General features: G+C 41.1%; 1 protein-coding gene across 10 annotated transcripts in view; it reads right to left on the reverse strand.

Annotated features, from left to right (window-relative positions):
• Positions 1-16,530, reverse strand: part of RTTN (rotatin) — a 121,616-nt gene that overhangs the window by 15,884 nt on the left and 89,202 nt on the right. For all 10 annotated transcript variants that reach the window (XM_070452947.1, XM_070452949.1, XM_070452945.1 and 7 more), the window contains 8 exons: positions 12,354-12,447; positions 9,801-9,993; positions 8,202-8,292; positions 4,914-5,067; positions 3,735-3,872; positions 3,205-3,422; positions 2,584-2,689; positions 1,532-1,629 (listed from right to left, as the gene is read on the reverse strand). In XM_070452947.1, coding sequence (XP_070309048.1) covers positions 1,532-1,629; positions 2,584-2,689; positions 3,205-3,422; positions 3,735-3,872; positions 4,914-5,067; positions 8,202-8,292; positions 9,801-9,993; positions 12,354-12,447 — 1,092 coding nt within the window. The remainder of the gene's footprint in view (positions 1-1,531; positions 1,630-2,583; positions 2,690-3,204; positions 3,423-3,734; positions 3,873-4,913; positions 5,068-8,201; positions 8,293-9,800; positions 9,994-12,353; positions 12,448-16,530) is intronic.

Here is a 16,530-nt window from a genome sequence, read left to right on the forward strand (position 1 = left end):
TGACAAGGCTAACGATCTCTAAAAGATGATCACGTCTCGAGAAGTGCAACCACCACAAAAAAGCTATTTCTGTTCTATCAGGCACAGAAAGACTGAGATATATAAGCTCCATGTCTCATCTCAATAAAGTAAAGCACGTACTGGCTGGTTTTCAATTGTTATCGGGTATAGGCTGACTTTCTCAATGATGAAGTAAAGGGCCTTTGCATGAGAGAAAAAAGGAAAGATGCAAGAAAACAAACTGACAAACATATAAGCACCTAGACCAATAAAATGATTAAATAAGACTTTTTCTTGGTTTGTTATTAGATGCAGTAGAAATAAGTCATTATATAGACTGCTGTAATAATGGTCTTAGATATATTACGCAGATATGTTTATAAATACACACATTCATGTCCTCAGTAAGCTTTTGTGGCAGATCTTTTTAACCATAGTTATTATTATTAACCACTGCTATTGTATAAAAACTGTTATTTTCAATTAGTTGAGATATGGAAATAATCTAAAGGACTATTGACAGATGATGGATTAAAAAATGCGGTGTATATATACAATGGAATATTAGTCAGCCACAAAAAAAAATCTTGCAATTTGCAACAACAGGGATGAATTTTGAGGGTATTATGCTAAGTTAAATAAGTCAGACAGAGAAAGACAAGTGCTACATGATTCGACTCATGGAATATTTAAAAAAGCAAACAAAAAACAAAATGAATGAACAAACCAAACCAGAACCAAAAAACAAAAACCCACATAGACACAGAGATCAGAGGAGTGGTGACCAGGAAGGAGGGGATGAGGCGGAGGGCAAAGTGGTGGAGGGAGTCGGCTGTTTGGTGATGGACGGAAACTAAACTTTTGGTGATGAGTAAGTATAGTGTGCACATAAACAGAGGGCACGCAGTACAGATGAAACTGATACAGTGTTATAAACCAAAGTTACTGCGATATAAAATACAGTTTCCTTGAAAACCTATGTTACATCAAGTCGACAGTGAACACGCAGCTGTCAGGAGCCCAGCAGACTCAGTGCTGAACAGAGACGCTGAGAGTCGCTGAGAAGGAAACGAACTGACATCAGGACACCAGCCCTGCAACTGCCCAGACCCGGGCAAACGCGGGCTTCACCCACTACTGGTTCTGTGACTACTGCCACGGGTGAGCATCGGTAATAAACATGAAGTGCTCAGCACAGTGCCTGCCACATGGAAAACACTCAGTAAGTTATTCTACTTCTAGAGAACCTATGAGAGAGAGATATTCTTTCTGTAGAATAAAAATGTATCTTACACATTCCAAAAGGCTTAAAACAACAACATATCATATATAAATCTTCAAGTGAGAAATAAGGTGTACACACATACAAATAAATCCCAACGCAAACCTGCTAAGGTAGAAATCCCATTAATTTATGTGGCTGTACCTTTCCTTTAAAACACTCACTTCAACCAAACATGGGTGTCATTTATGAACATAAGGACTTGAGAGACGGTGACCCCTGCCTCCCAGAGTCTGAGAACTCACTGACCTTCTTCTTCAGCGCTGCCCTCCCTGGCTTCAGAGCACCCAGGTTCAGCTGTGCATGAATGTGTTTCATCCGCTCCACGCAGCTGTCTATGAGATGGGCTGGAAGACAACATCCAAAATAGTCAGAAAGATACTATATTTCCAAATAAGTAAAAACTATATTCAACAATCAAATTTCTCAAAAAATGATATTTTCTGTGTCTAACCAATTCTATTTTCACATTTTCACTGAGACATTAATGAACCAGAGGAAAAAAACACAGGAGAACTAAAATGCTAAAACCCACTTGTTTTTAACTCAGTACTACTCTTCACACATCTCATTTACGTTGGAGGCGTGTGGAGTTTCGGTAGCAAAGTTACAACTGAAATCAGTGGACTTGATATTCTCTTTCATCTCAAACACCTGTGGTTCCCTGAATCTGGATGAGAAATTACAACACTCCAGAGGGAAATTTATATAAAAATATAGGATCATCTAAGGTGGTTATTATTCCTATTGAAACTACATGTTTTCTTTGTGTGTGCAATATGTGCTTGTGGTTAACGTGATTATCATGAAACTGAGTGTATGTTACGTTAAAAAACTCTAAGATTTAATAGACTCTAGAGAAAGACTCATTGCACAAAGAGTAGCCCACGTGTGTCATCTTGTACTCTGACAGAAACGCACGTCTGGCCCCCTCCCCGCTCAGGCCCCACCGAGGGCCGAGGGGCGCCCCCTGTGCAGTGCAGCAGGCCCTCCCCAGCCGTCTGCTTGGACGCGTCAGGGTCCGTGTGTCAGCCCGTCTCCCAGCTCTCCCCACCTCCCGCCTCTCGTGGTATCCACACGTTTGCTCTCTACATCCGTGTCCCTATTTCTGCTTTGCAAATAAAACTATGGAATGCTTCACAGAAAAATTTTTAAAATAGCAAAGTATGTTTACTATGTTTCTGTATGGGGGAAAAAAACTGTTCTTTTCAGTGACACTACGATTTTAAGTTCTTTACCCCTAAAATAAACAGGCGGTAAAATATACAAGTTAAAAACAGCTGAGGCGTCAGGTGGCTCACCCTTCAGCGCGTGTCTCTGTGCTCTTTTGCTGACGGCCAAGAGTGACATCAGTGCGTTCACAGCGACCCTCTTCAGGACATCTTTGGAGGTTTTTCCTTCATAGCACTGCAAAGAATGCAAATCAAACTGCCTTTGAGAAAAACTTAAGCTGTAGCAAAACACTTATGAATGAAAAGATGAGTTCTACTTAAGAGCTATCGTTGGTTTTCAACTACTTCATGAAATCCACTAGAATTTGATAAATCTTTAAGATTTGACAGTGTTCTGTGTGGATGAGACTGAATAAAAAATCTATAATATGGAGAAGACTAAAAATCATTCTCAAAGACTCACCTCTAAAGAAAAAAGCTATGTTGAGTATTAACATACAGCAAGTTTAAGCACTTAATCAAATTGACAGGGGAATACATGTACATACATGTAATTTATTTAAAAGGCCCCTTAGAAAACAGAAGAACTGGAGAATGATTATCAAATTCCTCCTTTCTTCTGTTATTTAAATGGTTATAATAAGCATTGCTTTTTAATTTGAATGATTGAATAAAATTCTTAGAAGACCAAGACTGAAAGTCAATTATTTAAAAACTAAACCAAATTTTAAAAAATCAAGAACCACTAACCTGAAGAATTACTTCAGTAAGTCGTTCCAGAGAGTTCTGACTTTCCTGGGTTTTGTCAAGAAGTGAAACCACTGTTGGACTGTGGCATAACCTTGTTTTATCCTTATCTTGGAGATGCCTTTTTGCTTCTTCGGTCAAGAGAATAGAAAGGAACTGCAGGCTGGCGGTATACAGAGTGGGGCTTGTGGCAGACAAACGTGCACACCTGCAGAATGTATCTGAAAGATAATTTCATGTATGAATGACTGGAAACATCTTCAAAATTAAAGAAGTGAGTCAAATTTATTTGAGCAACAAAGTTTATAGTTTTTTAATGCTCATGAAGTTTATTAGCACAACAATAACTGCAGTGTTTAAAGGTAAATTAAATAGTACCAAGACAACCTACTGATTAAGGAATTGACTTCATTTTCATTTTGTTCTTTTTATATAGGTTCCTGTTTATAAGAATGTGTGAGTGTGTGTAAATAAGGGATTATCTTAATTTTATGAGCAAAACCACCCCAAGCCCAGCAAGACCACGTCCTTACCGATCACCGATGCCCAGGACCGGGCCAGACTCACGGTAACAGATGGGAAAGAGGCAGGGCCAGCTCGCCTCAGCAGTGCGGCCAGAAGGTTGAACAGATGAGTCCACGTCTGATAAAAAGCTGACGTTAACTCTACATCTGTAAAAAACATCAATCAAAATGTTTCGACTTACTAACACAAAGAAGAAAAAGAGCCTTTTGAAAAATAAACCTCACCAAGACACTTCATTACACTTAACGTAAAAATCACCTCTTGCTACCTGGGGTGGGTCTCACTCTATTCTCTTAGAGAATGCATGGTGTAACCTTGTTAGCTCATGCGGACATCACTGCCACTTGTCAAACTTGCACCTAAGTACCTACTGCTCCCCCAGCACTGGGGTAACGCAGTGCTGATGAGACTGCAGACTGCCTTTGCTGGGCGTCGTAAACCACTTCATCTACCAAACCCAAAACCTGCAAAGCCATAAATGCAAAGGACTAAACAAGAATGAGCTAATGGGCAAAGAGAATTACCAAATGAATGATTACTTCATTATAAACTCTTTCAGACAACTATCATATTTTAATTTTGATAAAGAAGCTATGTTGCTTTAGTTTTCCCCACTAGTAAGCTCTATATTCAACATTTCATTAGAGTATATTTTTTAAGAATTGCAGACCTTTGGAAATTTCTGATATTATATTCTGGACTTATACTTGTTATTTAGTCATAGCTTATAAGAATAATTAACATCTAACACTCACTGTACTTTCTAACATTACATAAAGAACTTTACCCTCATTTAAAATGACAGCATTGGTGAACTGTCCTTCATTACACTGTGTACTTGCCTCAAACAGTCTCCTGTAGCCACTTAAAATATCCAACCTGTAAGACACTTTATGAAAAGTCTTCCAAAAACACTAGCAAAGAACAACCCAAAATGTGACCTTAATCTGAATACTTGGTGCAAAGTTACATTATTTACTTTACTTCTAAACAACAACAACAACAACAAAATTTAAAGAATAAAGCTCACCGTGGAGGAAGGTGAGAGGGGGGTTCAGGATGGGGAATACATGTACACCTATGGCTTATTCATGTCAGTGTATGGCAAAACCACTACAATACTGTAAAGCAATTAGCCTCCAATTAAAATAAATAAATTTTAAAATAAATAATTAAATAAAGCTCACCTAATATATCTTTGGTGCATAGGGTGAGAACTCGGATGATGTTAGGGATAAGAGGTTTCAGAAGCTCATCCTGAATCACAAGGTCAGGATCCACCAATAAACATGACTGCAGAAGCTGGGATAAGGAGGACAGGTATTCTAGGAGAAAGAATACCTGCTCGAAAGAGGAGATACAGTGAAAATAAAGCATATCATATGAAAAGCTCATCTCAGTGATGAAGTGTCACTTCTTTATAATACAAGTTAATAAAAAAGTCATAAAATAATCATCATAATTTTAAAAGACCTAAAATTAACACACAGCAGACAAAGCATTATTTTTCTCATAAGCATGTCATTAACGGTCACATTAACAGTGTCAACTATAATTATACCAAACAAAACATCATTTTCAAAGCCAAATTCTGAATTCAATTTAGAGAGAGAAAGCCTTTATGGTTTTCAAGTAGCTAAACTGTGGAAGAAGCAAAAAAGGCAGCCCAAAGCTCTACAATTCTGTAAAGAAAGATTGTAACATATTCTTCAAGGTGTACAATTGAGGGGTGGGAGAAGTCAGCCTAACAGCCTAGTGATTGCTACAAATAAAATGAAAATATGTCCAATGTTTGCCCTCAACTATCCTTCAGCATAAAAATACTATTCTTAGTTTTAAAAGAACAATTAAATCCTCCCTAAAATTACCAATAAAACTACCTCTGGAATGTTGGTTGATACTAATACCGTAAGAAGTATTAATGGGCAAAAATACTTTAAAAAAAATTCTCTGGACATGTAATAATTACAGAACAAACTCTGATGACATCTCTCTACCACGCCCAAGCAACGTGACAATCCACAGAAATGAACTTCACAAATACATTCTGGTGCCTCTCTTTCTGTACACGTGTGCACACACACACTCACAGTTTCTCCTCCCACGTTACTCTCAGAGTCAGGGACTGCCAGGCGTTTGTTGAGGTGTAAGTGCCTACAGGGCCTCCCTCATGACTCAGTAGTAAGCAATCCACCTGCCAATGCAGGAGACACGGGTTTGCTCCCTGGGTCAGGAAGATCCCCTGGAGAAGGAAACGGCAACCCACTCCAGTACTCCTGCCTGGAAAATCCCATGGACAGAGGAGCCTGGCAGGTGATAGTCCATGGGGTGGCAAAAGATGCAAATATAACTTGGCGATGAAACAACATAAAGTGCCTCTATGGTGAATGGTGTCAGACTGCTTCCTAAGAGTTCTTCTGTCCTACTTCTCTGGATGAAAGGTACTCCCTTTATCTAATCTGTGGACACATTTTACACAAAAGTACAGGTGGCTCTACATTTTTCCTATCGGGTGAAATGCAAGCAGTTGGTGACATTTAATTTCCTTATCGCTGTGAAGTACTCCCTGGCCCCTTGCTATGCCATACCACTGCAGTGACAGTGAGTCTGCCCTCTGCGTGTGTGGTGTGACCACGACCAGACAATCCAGGGGAGGGGAGAGCCAGCAGGAAGCCTGAGCGAGAACACCTGAGCTGTCAGATTCTCCCGTGAACTACCCGATCGAAGATTCAGTCAGCTACCAGTATGATAGTTCATAATGCAACTATCTTTTTTTTTGTTATGTTTGAAACTTTCTTTAAAAACAAACAAAAAAAAGCCTGACTAAGTGACCCGCAGCTTCAGCACCTCATGTCTCTGTTCCTCGCAGAGTTCTGCCACACACTCTGCCTCCCCACCCACAGCCTGTCTCCTCAGCTCTGCTCACATCTCACCTCGATGAGGCTTTTGCTGAGGTAACACCCATCCTCACTGATTCTTTATACACCATTCATCACCATCTGATAAAACCCATAACTCTTATTTACTGTTTACTGTGTCCCGTTCCAAGGACCCAGACTCTGTGTGGGCAGGGGCATGCCTGCTCTGTTCACCGAGGCATTACTAGCGCCTACAGCACAATATAGCGGAGCATATGCTCCAGAGTTTTCTGGAATGAATGAACCATCTTATGTAAGGATGAAAAGGCAAGAAGCAGTCAGGCCACACAGGCAAGAGTAAGACTGTGGATTCCAGAAGCAGCCTGCACGGGCTGGAACCCTGGCCCTGCCTCTCACTGTGGGAGCCGTCCTGGGCAAGCTGCTCGCCGCTGGGCTCTCGTTTCCTTTATAAAACAGGTGCTAATGGCACTTCCACCTTCACGGAGTCCTGGACCCTCTGGCCTCATCTCCGCCTCGCAGACTCTGCACCAGCTGCTCCATGCTGGTTCCTGAACAGGGCGACTCTCGGGGCCCCGCGAGGCCCCATGGACTGGCTTCCTCACTCACTGCAGGCCCCGTGTCACTGTCTGAGCGCCCCTCCCAGAGCACCCGACACAGAAAAGCCCCGCCCTGCCAGCTCTGATGCTACTTCCTATTCCTCCTTTAGTTTTTACTCTCAGGTGTCTATTTCAGACATCATCAGGCATGTATGTATTCGATCACTGTCTACACTCCCAACTTGAGGGGAAGGTTCTCTGTTTTATTCATTTAGGGAAGATCCTGCTACTCGGGAGGCCCCCAGTAAAGACGTGCTGTATGGACAGACAGAAAATCAGGGGCGATGGCCAACACACAAACAAGCACACTCACAAGTGGAAACGCTGCACTGCACCAGTGTTTGGAAGATGATGTGCAGTGTTACCCAGCCTTGTAGGAGGGGGTCTGCCTTACGCAGAAAGCTCAAAGAAGACACAGCAGAGCAAGAGATACTGGTCTGGCCCACTTTTATTATCTCTCACCCCAAATAAATCTTATGGCCCTTCTTAAAAATCTGATCTTAAGATACCATTTCTGTTAGCAACAACTTCACTAAATATCTGTGAAGGAACATAAATTTATCCTTATTAAACTGAGCTTTGAAAATACACAGAATTTACTCATTTAAGTATTTTCTACAACTTTAATTTAGGTAGAAATAACAGAGATATCCTAAAATCACAGAGGGGGAAGGTGGGCTATACAATGAACATTCCCCTTTGTCTACTACAGTGCTCAAAGGTACCCAGATCCTTGATGAAACATGTCCCGCTGGTTAATGATGGAACCAGGCATAGAATCTAGGACTTCAAACCTCTCACTGCTCTTTACTACCATTCAGATACGTCTGTGGTTGAAACATTAAGTAACCTATTTCAAATAACCTCATCATACCATGTATACCCTAAGAGACTCTCACTCCTCTCCTGTGGTATGTCCTCATCAGAATTTCTGTTTTTGGCACTTAAGACTACAGAAACGCACATACAGAAGAGGTGAGAGGGAGACGTGGGCGCTCACCTGAGCCTGAGTGTGTTCAGCAGGAAGAGACGTGGGCAGCAGGGCCCGGAGCTCCTGGACACCTGTCTCTAGGAGGGTGGCATCTGCGATGCTGTGAAGGAAGAGAGGAAGCACCCTTCAGACCATCGAGATGCTCGTTACTGAAGACGAACAAATCAGAATTTACAATTTGGATATGACCATGAACAGAAAAGAAAAGGGATTTTTATGAAATGAAAGAAATAAATGTTTATAAGAAGTTTCCCTAAAATATTTCAGAACTTGGGAAAAGATATCATCAGTAAATGTCGGAAACCAAGAATTCTAAGGAAAATATATAGTGAAACCTATTACAAGCAGAATATAATAAAGTCCTTTCAGAAGGAAAAGACAAACAAGAGAAAGACCTTGGTGCTTATGTCCTTATTTAAAACAGGAAAAACACTTTCAAGGAAGTAAGTTCTGATTTAGAAAGTAAAAACCAAAAAAAAAGAAAAATAAAAACAGCAAAAAAAATTTAAGTCAGAAATAGCAAGGATGGAAATATAAGCCTTTCCTATAAGATTCTTTAATACCTCCGTGCCCTCAACGTCACGAAAGACTCTTAACAGACTCTGCAGAAGCAAAAATATTCCTAACACTCCATTTTAACCATTTTTGAGATAGGAAACATTTAAGAAGGAAAGACAATCACCTAGCAGTTTCGTTTTCCAACTATAGTAGGACATGAAATGTAAACAGACCAAAGTCTCATCTTGCTGCCTACTATAAAGGGCAGAGTAAAGAAACGGACACCACTGAGTAAGTGAAGCACGGCAGACTTCTTCCTCCTGAGACTGCTCTTATCCCAAAAAGAAAGAGAAAGTGCTGTGATTCGGTGAAGAGAGGGAAGACAATTCAGAGAGCGGATGTTCAAAGAGCAGAAACAGAGACAGAGAAATGCAAATGAGCATGTGGGGAACAGGAGGTGGGAACACGTGGCTGGAATAAGCAGGATGTCCCGAGGGAAGAACACTTTACTCAAGATAAGAGAGTATTGTAGACAACACCTCTTTGTAATCCTAACAGAGTCATCACATTACTAGTGTTATTAATGACACATCAGAGATTAAAGTGCCTTTCCCATGGCCGCAACACTAGTGAGAGAATGAAACACAATCAGGCCCTAAGTTGGACTGAATCTAATCTCCTTGGCCTTTTTAACTATACCATACAGCCAATCAGAAAATAAGAAAAATTTTAGATACATCAAAGAACCAAATCATGATTTCCTTAAAGTTTATCAGACTACTTTCTATTAAAACTTTCAGCCTCCCATAACTAAACAATTCCGAATGTATTTTTTAAATGACTTTTCAACCCAATGACGTTATTCTGATATGACCACTAGGGAGATGAAGCCCAGAACTCCTTCACTTCCATTCTGAACAATCAAGGAGACTTATATCATATTCCTTGAGTGTGGCAGAGGACAAACTTATGAGTTTTAAAATATCAGGATGGGGTAAGGGAAGTTTAACAGTTAGTGAAACAAAGCAACATAAATGCTTTAACAGATTGAAAATAAAAACTGCCCAGACAAATCTGGCAAAAGCAAAAACCTTCAGTCTCCCTGCTTACCTACAGAGCAGCTCAATGAGACAGGTTCGTCGGAAAGCGCCGGCAGTGTCTCCTGGAGTGGCCACCAAGAGACTGTCTAGGAGGCTGCACGTCGCGGAGAGGAGGGGCGGGGTGACAGACACACACTGCCTGGGCAGAGGAGCAGAGAGGGGTGAATCAGGAGCAAGCCGTGGAGATGCAGCTTCACGCTGACCTATTATTGAGATAGGTGTGAAAATTATCACTATTGTGTTTAGCTTGTGGTTACATACAAAATTCACAAGTTCTGAGAATCAGATGAAAGTTCCTACAAGTGCTAAAGAGAGACAGTCTGCTGGGGAATTCCCCTAACTGCTCGGCACACCTCAAGCCTGAGGCCAGCGTGTCAGACATCCAGCTCCTCCAGCGTGTGTTTTTGTGTGCGTGTGTGTGCACGTACATGTGCATGTACACACGTGTGTCTGAGGGACACCTTGGGTGACAACGTACTGGTGACAATGTACCCCAAGACGAGAAGGGCAGGGCACAGTTTTGTGTCTCACGCACTCAGACACTGGGTAAGAAACAGATGCACCACAATTCTTTTTGTTTTTTAAACTAAGGGCCAGAAGGGTTTCAGCACTCAAAATGTTTTTAAATTTTAGAAAAGTAATAAGGTACATGCATCCTCGTGCTCAGTGGTAAAGAATCCACTTGCCAATGCAGGAGACACAGGTTCCATCCCAGGATCAGGAAGATCCCCTGGAGATGGAAATGGCAATCCACTCCAGTGTTCCTGCCTGGGATATTCCATGGGCAGAGGAGCCCGGTGGGCTACAGTCCACGGGGCCGCAAAAGAGTCAGACACGACATAATGACTAAACAAGAACCACCACCACGCTACACTAATTAACAACCCCAGTGGGACCCTGGGCAACACCCCACAAGGAAACAAATCTTTCTGAAGTGCAGCAGACACATAATCACAACAAGGAGGACACACATATAAGCAAGTACAACTTCCAACTAGAATTGGTCAGATTTTGTAACCAAATGTATTCGGGCACAGCTAAGGCTTACTGCCACCTAAGTTCTGAGAAAACTTTTCCCTTCCACAAACTGGATTTTAGCGCTGAAGGTCCGAGGGTGTGGAGCTTTCCCGGAAGACTCGGCAGGGACTGTTAACAAGACCACTCAACCTGCCTCAAGACTGCCTCATGACTTTTACTTCTTATTTCTGTTTTAAGCAAACATTCTACTTTGAATAAACCAAACTTACACAACAGTACAAAAAAATCCCAAAATACCCTCACCCTGAACCCTAAATAAGATTCCATTTATGTGAAACATCCCAAACTGGCAAATCTATAAACAGGGAAAGCAGACTAATGCTTGCGGCAGGCTGGGGAGAGCAGAGGAATCAGAAGTGACTGCTAGCAGGAACAAGGTTTGTTCTGGGTGATAAAAGTGTTCTACAACCGACTGTGGTGATGTTTGCACAACTGTGTGAATACACTAAAAACCAAGGAATTGTACACTTACAATGAGTGAACCGTATGAATGTGAATTATATCTCAATAAAGCTGTTTAAAAAACAGTAACTCAACATACTCTTAGAAATAAATGTTCATGAGATTCGTTATCAAACTTCATTTCATGTTCTGTGTCCTAAGCTACTGAAAACAACCTGAGTTTGCTTCTTTTGTTCTTAAGAGGATCAGATGAGTACTTTCTAAAATTAAACATTTTTATATGTTGTTAACATAAATTACTAAAAACCAAATTGGGACACTGTTCAGGAAGTTCTGGAACAAACACTGTAATGAAAATTCAGAGTAAAGTCTTACTTAGGCGAATATTTCTGAAGTTTTAGAAAGCATTTTCCCTGCAGATTCTCATATTTCAGTGTTTAAAATTACCTTCTTTTTAGGTAGTATATTCATTACAGATTAGGGATTTAAAGCTACTGAATAAAGGCCTATCTACTGTCTTAGAAGAAACAAAAGTGAGCAGTAATCTATACAAACATATAAAGTGTGAAGCAAACAGACCTGGCAACAGTCCCCAAAAGAATAAAATTTACACACTGTCATTAATAAAAATAAATCCTAGGCTACTCATCATGACCTTCTTATAAAATAAGGACTTGAAATATTTGGTGTGCTTTAAAACGAACGCATACGCTTTGAAAAATCCTTATGAACCCACTTCTCATCACTTTCAAGTGGATTCACTTTTCAAGTGGCAAACTGAGGTGTGTTCCCGAAAGAAGGGAAAAAAAATGAAGCTAATTAACATCTATCAGTTCCTTGATTCAAATACCAAATATCCATTATTATCTAATAAGGAACCATATGGCAATCAGAGTATTTACTTGATGGCCAAATTCCCATTTATTAGTTAAGAGTATTTGTTTGTTAATTTCTGATGTACTTATTCTATTATGTTCTGTGACATTTCATTTTCTTCTTATCTGGACAGTTTGTTCTGTGACTTAATTGGGTTCTTTTATCCAGACATTTACTTTCAAAATATCTGTCAGGACCAACTTGTCACTCTTCTTTCTGAAAGTAGAATGCCTTCCTAAAAGGATACCTTGAGCCACCAGCTGGTCGTGTGTGACTTCAGGGTGAGGCGCCGTGGAGAGCACGAGGGACTGAAATTCAGCACTGCCCGACGAAGTTGCCACCTAGGGGTCAGCAAAGACAATTACTTTATACGTGGAGCACTCACTGGTTAACATCACCAACTGGGAAATGAAACACCAGCAACATACACACAAGAAATCCTCACACAAAAAGGTTTATCACAAAAGCACACTTGTTAGTATAACTGAAAAACACTCCATGTCTTGAGAGTCATAACAGTTTTTGGAATGGCATTTTCTGCTTCTTAGACCTCTTACAGTTCATGTAAGTCAGCTAACTCAAAGGAGCAAAGTTCTGATTTGAAGCTCATGTAGGATTTTAAGGTCCTGAGAGAGCCCATTCCCAGTCTTCCCCAGTGGCACAGCAGTAAAGAATCTGCCTGCGGTACAGGAGACGCAGGAGACGTGGGTTCAACCCTAGTCGAGAAGATTACCAGAACATGCACACAAAGCCCATTCCCACTTAATGCTCAAATGTTGAGAGGCTAAGAAGCATACTACTTTAACTATGATTTGTTGTGTCTTTAATTAACACTTCTTAATTCATAAGAAAACAGTCTTTTTAGTTTCAAATGGCACACACAAATTTTAATAGTGTCTATAAAAGAATTAGCAGAAGTATTAAAAGATTTTTCTCTATCTCTTCCCGTGCAACAAATGAACTGTTTTTAAAAATTAAGAACTATGCTGGTACTGTACTGTACTGTACTTCATAACTATACTGTACTTCATAAAACATCTTTTGGAAACATTAAACATGATAGAAATTCTGTAGAAAACAAACAAAATTTCACATGCAGGAGGGGCAGCTGAGATGGCACAGGAGCGGCCGAGAGGAGCTACCCCACATCCAAGGTCAGGAGTCTCAGCTTAGAGGAGATACCCATGTCCAAGGTAAGGAGCAGCAGCTGCGCTTTGCTGGAGCACTATGAAGAGATACCCCCCACCCCCGCCATCCAAGGTAAGAGAAACCCAAGTAAGACGGTAGGTGCTGAGAGAGGGCATCAGAGGGCAGACAGACTGAAACCACAATCACAGAAAACTAGCCAATCTGATCACATGGACCACAGCCTTGTCTAACTCAATGAAACTAAGCCATGCCATGTTGGGCCACCCAAGACGATCATGGTGGAGAGTTCTGAGAGAATGTGGTTCACTACAGAAGGGAATGGCTAACCACTTCAGTATTCTTGCCTTGAGAACCCCATGAACAGTATGAAAAAGCAAAAAGATAGGACACTGAAAGATGAACTCCCCAGGTCGGTAGGTGCCCAATATGTTACTGGAGATCAGTGGAGAAATAACTCCAGAAAGAATGAAGGGATGGAGCCAAAGAAAAAAACAACACCCAGTTGTGAATGGGACTGGTAAAAGAAGCAAGGTTTGACGGTGTAAAGAGCAATATTGCATGGGAATCTGGAATATTAAGTCCATGAATCAAGGCAAATTGGAAGTGGTCAAACAGGAGATGGCAAGAGTGAATGTCGACATTCTAGGAATCAGCGAACTAAGATGGACTGGAATGGGTGAATTTAACTCAGATGACCATTATAGCTACTACTGTGGGCAGGAATCTCTTAGAAGAAATGGAGTAGCCATCATGGTCAACAAGAGAGTCCAAAATGCAGTACTCGTAGGCAATCTCAAAAACAATAGAATGATCTCTGTTCATTTCCAAGGCAAACCATTCAATATCATGGTAATCCAACTCTATGCCCCAAACAGTAATGCTGAAGAAGCTGAACAGTTCTATGAAGATCTACAAGACCTTCTAGAACTAACACGCAAAAAAGATGTCCTTTTCATTATAAGGGACTGGAATGCAAAAGTAGGAAGTCAAGAAACACCTGGAGTAAGGCAAATTTGGCCATGGAGTATGGAATGAAGCAGGGCGAAGGCTAATAGAGTTCTGCCAAGAGAACGCACTGGTCATAGCAAACACCCTCTTCAAACAACACAAGAGAAGACTCTTAACATGGACATCACCAGACGGTCACACCAAAATCAGACTGATTATGTTCTTTGCAGCCAAAGATGTAGAAGCTCTATATAGTCAGCAGAAACAAGACCGGTAGCTGACTGTGGCTCAGATCATGAACTCCTTATTGCCAAATTCAGACTTAAGTTGAAGAAAGTGGGTAAAACCACTAGACCATTCAGGTATGACCTAAATCAACTCCCATATGACTATACAGTGGAATTGAGAAATAGATTTAAGGGACTAGATCTGATAGAGAGAGAGAGAGCCTGATGGACTATGGATGGAGGTTCATGACATTGTACAGGAGACAGGGATCAGGACCATGCCCAAGAAAAAGAAATGCAAAAAAGCAAAATGGCTGTCTGAGGAGGCCATACAAATAGCTGTGAAAAGAAGAGAAGTGAAAAGCAAAGGAGAAAAGGAATGATATTCCCATTTGAATGCAGAGTGCCAAAGAATAGCCAGGAGAGATAAGAAAGGCTTCCTCAGCGGTCAATGCAAAGAAATAGAGGAAAACAACAGAATGGGAAAGACTAAAGATCTCTTCAAGAAAATTAGAGCTATCAAGGGAACATTTCATGCAAAGATGGGCTCGATAAAGGACAGAAATGGTAAGGACCTAACAGAAGCAGAAGATTTTAAGAAGAGGTGGCAAGAATACACAGAAGAACTATTCAAAAAAGATCTTCATGACCCAGGTAACCACGATGGTGTGATCACTCACACTCACCTAGAGCCAGACATCCTGGAATGTGAAGTCAACTGGGCCTTAGGAAGCACCACTATGAACAAAGCTAGTGGAGGTGATGGGATTCCAGTTGAGCTATTTCAAATCCTAAAAGATGATGCTGTGAAAGTGCTGCACTCAATATGCCAGCAAATTTGGAAAACTCAGCAGTGGCCACAGGACTGGAAAAGGTCAATCTTCATTCCAATGCCAAAGAATGCTCAAACTATCACACAATTGCACTAATCTCAAACGCTAGGAAAGTAATGCTCAAAATTCTCCAAGCCAGGCTTCAGCAATACGTGAACGGAGAACTTTCAGATGATCAAGCTGGTTTTAGAAAAGGCAGAGGAACCAGAGATCAACATTGCCAACATCCACTGGATCATCAAAAAAGCAAGAGAGTTCCAGAAAAACATCTATTTCTGCTTTACTGACTATGCCAAAGCCTTCAACTGTGTGGATCACAATAAACTGTGGAAAATTCTGAAAGAGATGGGAATACCAGACCACCTGACCTGCCTCTTGAGAAACCTATATGCAGGTCAGGAAGCAACAGTTAGAACTGGACATGGAACAACAGACCAGTTCCAAATAGGAAAAGGAGTACGTCAAGGCTGTATACTGTCACCCTGTTCATTTAACTTATATGCAGAGTACATCATGAGAAATGCTGCACTGGAGGAAGAACAAGCTGAAATCAAGATTGTGGGAGAAATATCAATAACCTCAGATATGCAGATGACACCACCCTCATGGCAGAAAGTGAAGAAGAACCAAAGAGCCTCTTGATGAAAGTGAAAGAGGAGAGTGAAAAAGTTGGCTTAAAGCTCAACATCCTGAAAACTAAGATCATGGCATCTGGTCCCAACACTTCATAGCAAATAGATGGGTAAACAGTGGAATCAGTGGCTGACTTTATTTTGGGGGGCTCCAAAATCACTGCAGATGGTGATTGCAGCCATGAAATTAAAAGATGCTTACTCCTTGGAAGGAAAGTTATGACCAACCTAGACAGCATATTAAAAAGCAGAGACGTTACTTTGTCAACTAGGTCCATCTAGTCAAGGCTATGGTTTTTCCAGTTGTCATGTATGGATGTGAGAGTTGGACTATAAAGAAAGCTGAGTGCTGAAGAATTGATGCTTTTGAACTGTGGTGTTGGAAAAGACTCTTGAGAGTCCCTTGGACTGCAAGGAGATCCAACCAGTCCATCCTAAAGGAGATCAGTCCTGGGTGTTCATTGGAAAGACTGATGCTGAAACTCAAACTCCAATACTTTGGCCACCTCATGAGAAGAGTTGACTCACTGGAAAAAACCCTGACACTGGGAAAGACTGAGGGCAGGAGGAGAAGGGGATGGCAGAGGATGAGATGATTGGGTGGCATCACCGACTCAATGGTCATGGGTGTGTGT

This window comes from Odocoileus virginianus, chromosome 22, assembly GCF_023699985.2.
Source record: "Odocoileus virginianus isolate 20LAN1187 ecotype Illinois chromosome 22, Ovbor_1.2, whole genome shotgun sequence".
Lineage (NCBI taxonomy): Eukaryota > Metazoa > Chordata > Mammalia > Artiodactyla > Cervidae > Odocoileus > Odocoileus virginianus.